Raw genomic sequence first — 12,925 nt, forward strand, 5'->3', positions numbered from 1 at the left:
TGTGAGAAAAGTGTTTCAGCGAGTTTATGATTTCGGAGGACAATCAACATTTTTGACATAATCAATGCGGCATAGTTGAGAGCAGTAGCTAGACGGCTTTTCCTTGTAATTGTCGCTACCGAATGTGTGGAATTGTGGATAGACAAAGGAAACCTCGTTTGAGGCAGCCTAAAAGGGGTTTCTTAGGAAAAAGCGCGTTCGCACTACGGATATGTGCAGCAGGCTGGATGAGTCAACAGCAAACGAAAAGCAGCTTGACAATGCCCGCTCCGGCTGGTATTAACAACAAGTTTCGAGTAGGCTACATTGAACTTTTTAAAAATAGATGTACAGTATCGTCCCAGTGTATAGACTACTTTGAGTTAAAGTTAAACCCACCACCGCCACCACCTTTCAGCTGCTCAGCGTTGTTCTCCAACTGCCTGCTGGCCTTCTTGGCCTAACCGGCCCTCTGATCACTTGGAGAGCCGCAAAAGTTCTACAGTTGTGATGTCATTGAAAAGCAACATTTTAACTTCCCTTTTTAACTTTCCTTTTTAACGTCTAAAACCATAATTGTTTCTTTTTCTTCTTAAATATAATTGCTGCCTTATACCTTTGCAGCACCCCGTGCACCACCTTGTGTTAGCTTTGGCAGTTGTAATGGTAGGATCACACTGGAACCTCGTTATTCCACGTTATTCAGAGTCTACGTGTTGATTTTTAGACGATGCTAGTAAAAACAATTCTTTTCGTTTTATTGGAACCGACGGGCCCGTTCTATCGATCCGTTGCAGCTTCCTACGACCTCACATTCCACGTCTTGCGTGTGGCGAGACAGAACACGACAACAATGTGATGTAACGGGGGCGACGATTATTGATTACTTTATTTTATAATAGCTTTTATGTCAGGAGGAATTTTTATTTTCACGCGACCGTCCAATGGCTGTTAACTTTGGGAAATACCAAATGAGAATAGTAATCAAGCAAAGGAAAACATGTTTGAATCGATTGATCCAATTCTACTGCAGTACGCGAATAAATGTAGAAGATTGAGACGAGACTTAGTAAACAGCAAGTCGAAGTTTATTAATGCCGGAAAAAGCTTTTATCACCTTACAGTCAGCATAGTCATATAGGAACTCGTAATTGAAGTTTGCAAACTTGAAAATTAACTCGCACTGTCACAGCAGGGAAAATGCGCATTTTCACTATAATTTACTAACTTTCTGCTGTAAATTCTACAAAACAACTGGAGCTGTTCACTTTTTTTTTTTGGTTTCTTGTCGACATTTCCAGCTGTACGTTCCACGCCTTGCTCGTTCAGTTTATAGTACACCGAATCGTATTGGTCTGCTGTGGCTCAGTCGTTAAGTTTTAATTTAGTTGAATTGTTGGTTAGCTTCAGTACTTTATTTATCTCTGTGTGAGTATACTGCTGTGAGCCTTCGGTTGGACAACCAGCTCCCAAAGGCCAGCTTGAACATATTTGATTTATAGGAAAAAACCCATCAGTCTTACTATATTTCTTACTGACTCGAAGCCGACGAAAAATTTCTTTCGGCCGCTCGCTGTTTTTGAGGAGACACCAAACTATAGTCCTATATGGATGTAGAGGCAATTAAGCCTCACATGAACACCATGTTAGGTTATTTATTTGATGTAAAGCGGCAACATTATTTTGAGCGACTATATGATTTTGATTGAATTTAATGTGAAACTAATCGTGTAAGATGCTGAGATGAAAATACGACTATTAGTCATAACCTTTCAAAGTTGATTTTGATCCCCAGGAGATTTTCATGACGATGGGTTCGGAGGGATTGGGCTATTGAGAGGGCAAAAAATTACTTTGATATCCTTAGGGATTATTATTCACCGAAAAGTTGGGAGTTGCCTTTTTTCGTATGTATATTTTAAATTTTGTTTTTAAATTTTTCATACGCGTTTTTCAAATAATTTCTTAGCAAAATTCTATATATTACAGGCTTACAGCAACGTTATTCCTTTACAGTTGTTTAGTGGTTATTTTTGATTTTCTTCTTTCTTCCGTTTTGTTTTTGGTTTGTTAGTGAATCAAGTCGTCCTTGCATTTTATTAAACGGAGTATGCATTTGCAGCAACTCTACAGCTGTTTGCTGGTGGGAAGATGATCACCCATTCTCGAAAGGTTCAGAAACCTGTCACAATTTCTTCGTATGTTCGTAATTGAGCTGCAGAATGTGTTGTACTCTTTTCGTGCTGCCATGCCATTTAAAATGTAGTTGCCCGGGGCACAATGTCGCCAGGCAGAACATATGCTTCTGCCACGATCGTGCTTTTGCCCTTCCCACCTGTTCCGACTTCCGAGACTTATATATGTACATATTTATGCCCTATTAACATCATTGGCAGCATCCCGATCTTATCTAGAATTTAATTCCCGTAAGACTATGAGATGCACAAATTGCAATTCAAGTGAGATATACAGAATTGAACTGTTCAGTTATGATAAATACCGAATTTTGTGCCGTCGACTGAATAATCCGTTGGAGAAATGTGTCATTAGGCCTACTGTGTTAACGCTGGATAGTTGAATACCATTGTGTATGTTACGTAGGGTTTTTTCTTTCTTTCTTAGATACAACTGAAATTTGAGACATAAAATGATAAAACCCTTTGAAGGCAGACAGTGGACGTGGCGTTCGAGAAAATCAATACCATAAAATAGCGTAAATAATTTTTATATAATTTTATTTTAATACGTTAAATGTAATTATGCGTGGCAAATGCACAATTTTATTTTGTTTTTTAAATGAATCAGGGCACGTTTGAATTCTTTGCTAGTAAACATGTACATCAGTGGATTGTAAATGGTGTGGATGGTGAACCAGTCGACGAGATATTGGTTGGTAACAATAATAAAAGGGCATTTACTTTGGAGACGAAAACACCAGTAAACAGCGATGCCAAACAAAGTAACGGGAAACGTACAGAACCAGAAAGGGAGCATATTGACAGACATGCTTAGAGCGGCGCGTATTTCAAGTCGATTGAGTTTTGGTCGGCCGGTAAACCAAGAGAAACAGATCGTGTCATCCAGTTGAGATTCAAGGTGTTGAAGAGTATCATCATTGCCTGTTGCATCAGTCCTATTTTCAATCAGAGTTCCTCCTTGACGAGGTTCCTCGACCACAGGAAAATCTTGTTAAAAAAAAATTGTTTAATAATTTACTCAAAAACTTTTCAAAGTAACAACATAAGTAACAACTAAATTAACACATTAATGTTCTAATTCACACGAACCAGAAACTTCTTATGAGTTATGACTTCACAGTTCATAGGTACCTGTAATAACATTTATTGAAACAGCTGATGGACGAAATTGAAGTGCAATTGCTGATGTTTCGAGAAAGTTCGGTGGTTGTCTTTTGATGATTTTTCGTGATCGGATGAATATCATAGTGTGCAATGTAATGCAGAGAATGCCCAGAAGTAGATCGTAGATCAAGTAAGCATGCACGTGATGGAGGTTAATTTTGCAATTTTTGATATTCTTGTAACCGGTCCAGAACGGACTTGTTGTCACCATGTACGTCACGATGAACACGAAGGATAAAAGGTAAATTGTTCCTCGGTTTGTCACTTTCTTCTTGTACCACTCGTAACGAGCGACGGCCAAGTAGCGATCAAGTGCCGCAAGGGCAAGGAAAGATAAAAGAATTGTGTAAAACACTCCTGCATTGAAAACGTAAATCTGGCAGGCTACTCTGTTTTGGGTAGGGCCCAAGTGGGCCAATATTTGTACAACTGCTAGGATTAAGCAAAACTGATTAACCACCGCAATCGCTATCCAATGCAAGTGGCGCGGATAGTGCAATTGCCGTGAAAATCCAATCACTAGCGCAACAAAGCAATTGATCAAAGTGCTAATCACAATAACAACGATGCGAAAAGTTTGCGTCCTTAAAGTCATACGTCCCACCTCTAATGGGATATCTAGACTGGTTAGTAAAGACGTCAAATTGCCTACCGATTCATTCATTTAACTACGAAATATTGAGCAGTGACTCTGGGACTGTGCTTAATGGTGAACTGAAGCGGATATACTCAAATGTGAAGCTTTATATGTAGAAATGACGACGTTTGACTTGCGCAGTCACAGTCTCAATGATCACTTGCATTCTTTACCTGGTATAATATTTTGGTATATTATAATCGTGCAGCAAAATAGATTTATTTGTATTTTATTCTAAATTCGAGTACTATGTTATTGTAATAGAAAATTCAATAAAACAAGGCACTATTCTATTAGATTTAAATTGTTTTGAACAGTTATTTAATTTCCGTTTGCATACGTTACCGGAAATAGAATGTCACTTTTTTTAGGGCAGACTTAGGGCAGATGTATAGAAAGTTAAGCGACTTTGAGGGGTTTTTACAACAGTCAAATGAGCCAGTGATGTTTTTATAAAAAAAGAAACGCGTATTAGAAAAGCAAAGTCACCTTTTTTTTCTAAATAAATATGACACGTTCATTAGTAACACGTCGGGGTTATACTGTATACTTACATCGTAAATGATACAACATAATCAACATACCGGTATGTGAAACACGGTGAAACAAAAATTTCTTTGGCGTAATGGGTTGCTGTTTTTGTTCGTTTTACTTTTCTGCTGTAGTTAAACCCAGCTTATAAGCTGGGTCTACACTAGCGGTTTTTACAGACAAGTTACGGTCGTAATTCGGTTTCAGCAACCGCAGTATGGAAGCGACTGGTCAGTCGCCTTCCATATTATGGTTGCTGAAACCGAATCTGTATGTCTGTATGTCTGTCAAAACTGCTCGTGGCGACGCACGCTATGTTGTTTGAGGAATATTCAAAATGATAGTAAGAGCTAAATGATAGATAGATATTATGCAACAAGGCTGGAACAAAAGCTTCCGTCTTCGTTATAGGCGGATGCGGAGGGCATCTTTCATTATAATAATTTGTCTACCAGGAAGGCATAGTTATTTGGCAAGACAGACTTAAGTTCCCATTATTATTGCATAGTTGTAGCAAATGGACGACATGTTTTCGACATTATGCTCTTTCCCTGTTTCTTCGACTGCCTTATTACTAGATTACTACAAATGTACGTATATGTTGTGCGCTACAATGGAACAAAATAAGCTGCTTTCCATCCAGCAATGTCTTTTTTTACATCTTCCGTTTTCCGTTCCGACGCCAGTTTTTCGTTTAGTGCAATCTAGCGTGAAAAGGAATTGCGATTCTATTCTATAAAGCGTATAAATTTGTCAAGTTTCAATGCCAACAAGAAATATTCCGTTTTTCGTAATTCTCCCTCCGTCTGCACTTTTAAAGTTTATGATACGCCACAGTTTAATGATAAACCAACGAATAGTTAACGAAATGAGAAAGGGTAGCTTTTGGAAGGATGTAGTGAAATAAATCAACAGGTCTATTATATGTAAGCCTGTAAGGGAAATGAAAATAGAAATTCTGGAAATTCACACACATATAATATCCACCTATTAACCCTAAATCCAAGCAAGAATTACCATGTAAATGACGAAAACTGTCGGGGAAAAAAAGTACACTGTTGTGAGTTGGCTAAAAAAATATAAACGATACATTTTCGGTCAGTGTCTCGCAAACAAATGGCAGAATTTCGTCTCTAACGAATACTCTCGCGCCATCTAGTTGACATTACTTTTTCCACCTAGTGACAACCTCCTTTGCATGCACGAACAACTGGACGAAACGGCTAGAGACTTGGATAGCTTGGATCGCTTTCCAGATAGCTCAACGTCATCTGAGATCTAGAAAGTCTCACAGCGTGTATTAGAGAATTAAAATTAGAGAACAAGAAACAAACGAATCTCGCATATTAAAGCAAGTACAAAATAAAGCACGGCAATATCAAGATACAAATTTCGTGATATGACCATTTAAGAGCCAGAGGCAACAGCAAAAACAAATGTATTGCCGTGTTTTGTTTTGTTTTTGTTTGTTTTTTTGCAATCCAGTTACGTTAGTGAACTGCATGAAATAAAACATTTCCATGATTTTGAAACAGTGTAATGTGGACTGCGTCCGATTTTTCACCCCAAGGAAACAGTAAGCCTAAGTATTAAGAAAACGTACTATAATCCACTAGAGAGACTATATAAATATAAACTACTCCAATCAACAAAATCAAACTGGAACGAAATTGGATTTATTGAGTGGACCAAACTAAAACCAAATGTTTAATACCCATCCGCTTGCCAAAGATTAAGTCACACACAAAATGGAAGAAATAATGCTAATGATACACCAAATTAAAATGCATTGATTTCGCAATCACCACCGCCAAAACTGAATTTATTGACGTAACCGCAACGGGCCATGTGATTTTTGGTGCCAGAATAAGGTGGAAGGCCATGAGCTCCTGTCCCAGTGCATGGTGATTGAATAATGTCAGTTTCCCATCCGGATGCTGTAGATGATTTCCGATGATTTCAACAATTAAGATGTGAAATTAACTTCAATTATGCATCGATCGGCAATGAGAAACAAACAGAATAGCGAAGATCAACTTACCAAAATTCGTGATGAACGCTTTGACATCAAACCAGCCGTTTACGGTCTCTGAGCAATCCATGTCAAAATCCACCATATGATAGTGATCTCCCCATCTGAAAAAGTAGGTAACACGCACAGCATTATAAATTATGCGCTCATGGGGGAAACGTGAGTATGATATTTGAGATAGATTTGTGTTACTTGTTCAGTTCTTGATATTCCGGTAAAATAGAATTACTTGTAGTCCAGGCCAAAGGCGTACCGAAAGCGGAACTATCCATGTAGGTTCCTTGTCCTGCCTGAGCTCCGAACCAGTCAAGTTTGGTATCGCCGATTCTCCAGGCATCGTATGATTCCCAGGGTGCGCCAACACCCAAAGAATTTACCTAAAAAAAAAAAAAGAAAGAATGGTACTTGATATAAAATAATTACATGAAAACAATTTCTATTATGTCCTTTGCGATCACATACTTGAATAGAAACGGAGCAATTTGAGGACTCTGCATCTTGGTCATTCATGCAGACAGGACGAACAACTTTGTCATCGATTCCACCTCGAATGAACATGTTTTGCTCATTTTGCGTCGTCTTGTAGATGAATACCACTGTCCGTCGAATTGGCGATGAGGATGTAGTAGTAGTTGGGGTAGTAGTAGTCGGTGTAGTAGTAGTCGGTGTAGTAGTAGTTGGTGTAGTAGTAGTTGGTGTAGTAGTAGTTGGTGTAGTAGTTGTCGGTGTAGTAGTGGTCGGTGTAGTAGTGGTCGGTGTAGTAGTGGTCGGTGTAGTAGTGGTCTGTGTAGTAGTGGTCGGTGTAGTAGTAGTTGTCACCGTCTCAGTTGTAGAGATGTCGTGAGTTTCAAGCACAATGTCATCGATGGTGATAGCATCTTCGTTGTTTGATCCACAGTATCCATAAAAAATCAACTAAACAGATAAGGTAATAAACCCAATGACATTAAGAAAAATGAATGTAGGCTTGCAAAGGACGTGTCTTACCGTCACATCGGTTGGTTCCGACACGCGGAGAGAGGTAGAGGCTGGGCGCCAGTTGAAATTCGATGCTGTTGAATAACTCGTCAATGTAAGCAATGTCGTTTCAACGTCACCAGCAGCAATCACAAGCTGCAAAAAGAAATTGATTTTATACAAGAGATCGATAATTTTTCAATCACAAGATATTTTACCTCCAAAACGTTGCCATTGTCGAATCTGGACCGAATCCAAAATTTGAACGTTATCGTGTCACCGGGCAAGGCCGTGAATGCCTCTGAGCGCAATATGAGAAGGCCGGCAGACAATTGGGAGTTGCGGGTAGCTCGCAGGTATTTGGTACCTGACAAAGGAGCGGGAGGCGGATTGCTGACTTCAGCAGGATAATAGAAATCTTCGACAATCCAGTGGACGCTGGACGGCGAATTGTCGTACCAAGGATCGGCGGATCCACTCTCAAAGTTGTTGCTCAACAGGATCCGAGCTGAACGAGGATCGACATCAGACAAACGATTTTGGCTTACGTCAAGTCCGGCCCAGCAGGCGGCAATTGAAATGGCAACTAAGAAAAATGAAGCAGAGGTTAGGCTCATTCTTGCGTACCTATGAAGAAATCGATCAAGCGAATGGGTGTGGTGTTCTATATCGCACCGTTCAGATGAGCGGGTATATATAGCGGTTCGATGGATCCTTTCCGTGTATACGTGACGTTCGGTTATCAGGTCGATAAAACTTCAAATCCTTTAATCTGAGTATTAATGAGTGAGTTTGCAGTTTTATATCCACACATAATTAAAGAGTATATTGGATTCATATTAATTCTATAACATTTCTTCTCAGTCATGTCATCAATTTATTAGTCATTTTCTGCTTCTTCCCCCTAGCGAAATAAAGTTAACGATAACAATTTGAACAAAAAAAAATAGACTTAATAAAAGGTTTCCACAGGGGAACTGATGCGCATCGATGTTGCGTGGTTCAACTACATAAACTTACAAATTGTAAGTAACAATTCACAGTCACCAAGTTGACATTCGAAATGGAAATAAAATGGCAAGTGAAGAATATCCAAGTAATGTGCGAGTTGCTACAGAGATTTCACGGGAAAATAAGAGCGGGTCTAGTGATCAACTATTCTAATTTAATAGAGGTCAGGGAAGTTTATTTATTCAGTATTTCTTGCCTTGTCATGCTCAAATGTCAAATTGTGAGTCTTGCGTGATCAAGGCGACGCGTCACGCGTAGTTTAATGTAATCTATACGTCATGACTTTATGACGTAAAAATGGAATTGGGTCTTGCATTTGATAAGAAAGGAAGGCGTTAGAAAGGTATGGGCACACTTATCTTACAATCATTCTTGGCTATCTATAGGCATTTTGAGCTTCTGATGAAATGCAAAGGGAAACCGACTTTGCCTTAAGTCCACTCACAGACTAACTGAAGTTATTGAACTTCACAATAAAAATCATTACTGACATGATGTTTTAGTACAAACCTTAAATTACCTTAAAGTGGCATTTATTTCAGCATTTGTCTCTAAAAAAACTTACCTAAATCCTGAGATTGATTGAGACACTTTCAATTTCATGAGTCACTCGAAAATTTTTTACCTGGGAATCTTGAAACCTTTGGGAGTTTAAGCACGGGAGATGAATTAAGGTTGTGCAATTTGACAATTCAAGACATATAAACGTCAGTAAATAATCATTTAATGCTCGTAAGAAAATCCTGTTGATAATCAACTTCACTGAAGACACTGTTAACTATCAGATGAGCGTGAATGAAAAAAACAATAAGATTTCATTTAGTTAATCAAGGACCTGTGGCACGAGCACGACAGACACTCAGACAGGTATGTAAATAGCAGACGAGTTTAAATATTCCACGTTTCCCGTGACCAATAACACTAAAATACAAATATTTGGAAGCGAAAGAGAGGATTCGACTTTAAGAGTTAAAATACAAAAGTTAATCCCTTTGCGTTTTAGTTTTTTATAAAGGCCAATTATTTCAAGGACCGGCCTATTTATTTTTATGTTTTGAAATTCGTTCAAATGTTTAAAAAAAATAATAATCTCGCTCCAATTGTCTTAACTGCATCTCTAATTCTATTTTAACGTGAATAAGACCTTAAGACGTTAGCTCGATTTGTATTCGTTTCGACGTAGCATAGCTTATGATGAGATTAAGAGACAACAGTGTGGTTTGATTAATAAAAACATAATATGAAAAAAAAAGAAAGGGGAAATTCCCGTAAGTTTTTCGGGAAAAAAAGAGAGTAAAAGAAAAAAGAGAACGCGAATAATATCTTTACAGTTTAATGGGTCACTAATCAACTCCTAATTCCCAGTCTAAAAAGTCGAACAACGATTTCTTGATATTTGACTATGTACGCACGCTATTATTTCCGAATTGAGTGCTAAGCTGCTATTGGTTGTTCATATGCCATATGCTATATGTTCCTTCATATGAGCAGATGGGTGGAGTACAATTCTATTTTCTTATACCTTGATTGTATATTCTTTGCATAACTTCCATCAGTTACTTTCTCTGTATACATGGCTCTGGCGAATAGCCATATTTCAATGTCATTAGTTGTTATCTACTCTCCCATTTCCAATTTCGTATAAAAACGTGAACGGATCAGACTAAAATTATCAGTTTACAAACTGTATTCAGCAAGTATACTACTACTCCAAAATGAAAGTAGGAGATATTTTTGTAATGTTTTTTTTCCTAAAACGCATTACCTTGTACATGGCGTCAAACTTTCCATATTTTATTAGTTCTTCATCCTCGCCGCCCTTTTCGCTGTCGCTGCCGCCGATTCTTACAGGTCAGCCGAATACGCTCCCAAGTACGAAGCTCCGGCATACAAATCTACATATGAAGCCAAATACGAGGTGAGTTTGATTCTATAATAATTGAATTAGCGAAACATGGAAATTAACTTTCACAAATAAATATTTTTGAAGACTCCCCAACCTTACGACTTCAGCTGGGCCGTCAATGATTACTACAACGACTATTCCCATTCCGAGAGAAGCGATGGCAAAGTGACCACCGGATCATACCGTGTCGTCCTTCCCGACGGCCGCACCCAAATTGTCACCTACAAGGCCGACAGCTACGGATATGTCGCCGACGTCAAGTACACCGGTGAAGCCAAGTATCCCGAATACGTCGCAAACAACTACAAAGCTACCACCTACTCCGCTCCTGCTTACACCGCTCCCACATACACTGCCCCGGCCAAAAAGAGTCCCACCTACACCGTCACCGCTCCCACATACTCTGCCCCTGCCCCGGCCCCGGCTTACACCACCACTCCGGTCTACAAAGCCCCCGTAGTCCAGCCGCAGTACTAAATTGAATGTTGATTCAAACAATCGAAATATCTGTATCTAAACTTATAATTTAATAAAAAATTCAATTCGATCAAAGTACGACCATAAATATTTTAATTATGGAAGAGATAAAATATTCCTGGATTCTCGGTTCTGTTTTAGAAGAGTATTGAATTCTTCCATCTTGCGAAAATTCAATGGCCGGAACAGCTCGGGATGGATTGGATCACCATAAGTTCAATACGCAGATAGAAATCTATAACTACATCTACCCAAAAAGTAAAAAAATTCGATTACTTGGTCCACGGAAACACGACACCGACGGACAAGAACTGCATTCAGAATATGGAAACACAATTTAATGTGGTGACCTTGAGCGTGAAGCGCTTTCGTGGTCATCGACTTCGACATGCCTATGGAAATCCTATAAGAGCAAGAAGAAATTAATGACACCGTTAAAGCAAATTACGTACACGCAGCAAACAAAAGTTTCGTTCAGCTTCGGTTAACTTTAACATAAACCAAGTGCTGAGGTAACTGAGGATCTGTTATTTTGTTTTACACCAGGTAGTGAGCAAAGTAGGCATTGAAAACTTAAGCACAAGTGATTAGTCTCCAATTTCCTCAAATGCTGGAACATATGGGCAAAAACTGGGTTACCTGTCAACAGTCCCGCAGTTATAGCATGGTTATAGTCACTCACGTCGACAATCGACATCTTCTCTCTACCTTTTTACTTCAGTGACACTTTGTTGCCAGGTGAAGAACTACAGCAGTGTTGGTCCATATGAGATTGGAAATTTACTATTACTAAATTACTCTTTGGGTGAAACAAAATGTACAGCAGTCCAGCTTCAGTAATTAGGGTTGGTGTAGCTGATGCTGGATGCTAGATTTCTCTTTCTCTGGTGCTCCACGAACAATAAAATCAATTTCAACAATCACATCGTAACTTTTGAGATCCAGACATTACCTTGTTGTTGTATTTGAGTCAGCATTTCTCAAAGCACTCATAGTGAAAATTTGAAATCCAGCACGACTGCTTCTTGTACTGGAAGTTTGGAGGACATAGTGCACCTAGTTCCTGGACTGCTTCTTGCACAAATGTCGTTTGGTAATCCTGTAAAGGTTAAAACATTTCCTTCACTTGACTGCTTTGTTATAACCACATGTTAGAGACAGGCAGCACAAGCAGATAAAACATTGAGAACCTGTTGAGGCAATCGAGAAAAAACAAGAACTTTACATATAGACTTTTTTCTAATACTTTTACACTCACGATTACATCGTTGAATACTGTTGTTAGAGTCCGCTGAGTATACGAAGTTTAGAAATTGGAATATGGAAACTACTCAAACTAGCCAACAAAAAATACAGCCGAACTTCCGTGAAATCTACGTAACTGAGAGTCGTAACTGCTAAATGTCGTATTACTGCGTGTAACTGAGAGACTGCGTGTAACTGAGAGACCCAATGTTGCCAATTAATGATCTCCGCGCCACCTAATAACATGTCCGTCAAAAATGTCAAATATTTTTCAAAAAATGTCACCTTTTTTCAAATTTTTCTTGCAATAATTCAAAGTAATTGAGAATAAATTTTCCTCTAGGCATGCTCTAGGGCTTACCGCTTACATCCTTTAAATGTAAAACAATTTTGTTTATAATTTTAAAAGTTATTTACAACAGTACCCTGATTAAGGGAAGAGGTTTAAGGGAACTCAATGCAAACAGATCGAAGAAATACGTATGCATGAAGTTATGAAGTTAATTAGAAAGGCACAATATACGCTATAACAGTACAAAAATACATCGACTCGTTTCAAATTCACTTCTAAACTTATTTCCCTGTCTGTGCTGATGAAAAAGGACGTTATGGAGAGTTGAAGACCTATAATTCCGTTGGTTGGCCCATGTTCCGAAGTTATTTTCGGTTAATTTCTGAGATTCGTACGATTAGCCAATGCGGATTGCCTACGACACTTGGTATAACTCAAATTATTCAAATTCTTTTACTTTGACTGGCAGTGATGTAATTGAACGTTGCAAGATCTA

The 12,925-nt window shown here is 38.6% G+C and overlaps 3 protein-coding genes and 1 long non-coding RNA gene across 8 annotated transcripts in view; 1 reads left to right on the plus strand and 3 right to left on the minus strand.

Moving 5' to 3' along the window:
- LOC124201846 (adhesive plaque matrix protein-like) overlaps positions 1-10,967 on the plus strand; it is a 28,570-nt gene extending 17,603 nt beyond the window's left edge. The window contains exons 1-4 of one of the 3 annotated variants that reach the window (XM_046598096.1): positions 10,167-10,230; positions 10,311-10,427; positions 10,500-10,762; positions 10,814-10,967. In XM_046598096.1, coding sequence (XP_046454052.1) covers positions 10,225-10,230; positions 10,311-10,427; positions 10,500-10,762; positions 10,814-10,892 — 465 coding nt within the window. In that variant the 5' untranslated portion in view covers positions 10,167-10,224 and the 3' untranslated portion in view covers positions 10,893-10,967. Of the gene's footprint in view, positions 1-10,166; positions 10,231-10,310; positions 10,428-10,499 lie in introns of those variants that run through there. The other 2 variants (XM_046598093.1, XM_046598094.1) reach the window with 2 other exon arrangements.
- Positions 2,586-3,956, minus strand: LOC124201843 (5-hydroxytryptamine receptor 1F-like). Its single transcript, XM_046598088.1, has 2 exons — positions 3,309-3,956; positions 2,586-3,164 (listed from the first exon to the last, which is right to left on the minus strand). The coding sequence occupies exons 1-2, from the start codon at positions 3,934-3,936 to the stop codon at positions 2,737-2,739; spliced, it is 1,056 nt and encodes a 351-aa protein (XP_046454044.1). The 5' UTR covers positions 3,937-3,956; the 3' UTR covers positions 2,586-2,736.
- LOC124201842 (mucin-17-like) lies at positions 6,170-8,179 on the minus strand. Its single transcript, XM_046598087.1, has 6 exons — positions 7,717-8,179; positions 7,529-7,654; positions 7,004-7,456; positions 6,734-6,918; positions 6,551-6,645; positions 6,170-6,446 (listed from the first exon to the last, which is right to left on the minus strand). Exons 1-6 carry the CDS (start codon positions 8,113-8,115, stop codon positions 6,289-6,291), a joined length of 1,416 nt encoding a protein of 471 aa, XP_046454043.1. The 5' UTR covers positions 8,116-8,179; the 3' UTR covers positions 6,170-6,288.
- On the minus strand, positions 10,920-12,326 carry LOC124201847. Of its 3 annotated transcripts, XR_006877723.1 has the most exons (3): positions 12,151-12,295; positions 11,845-12,082; positions 10,920-11,776 (listed from the first exon to the last, which is right to left on the minus strand). It is a non-coding gene; the product is annotated as an uncharacterized LOC124201847 (long non-coding RNA). The 3 variants fall into 3 exon arrangements; XR_006877724.1 differs by having other exon boundaries at positions 10,920-12,082; positions 12,157-12,326; XR_006877722.1 differs by having other exon boundaries at positions 10,920-12,082.
- Positions 12,327-12,925: the final 599 nt, after the last annotated feature.

The sequence above is a fragment of the Daphnia pulex genome, chromosome 9 (assembly GCF_021134715.1).
Source record: "Daphnia pulex isolate KAP4 chromosome 9, ASM2113471v1".
NCBI classification, from domain to species: domain Eukaryota; kingdom Metazoa; phylum Arthropoda; class Branchiopoda; order Diplostraca; family Daphniidae; genus Daphnia; species Daphnia pulex.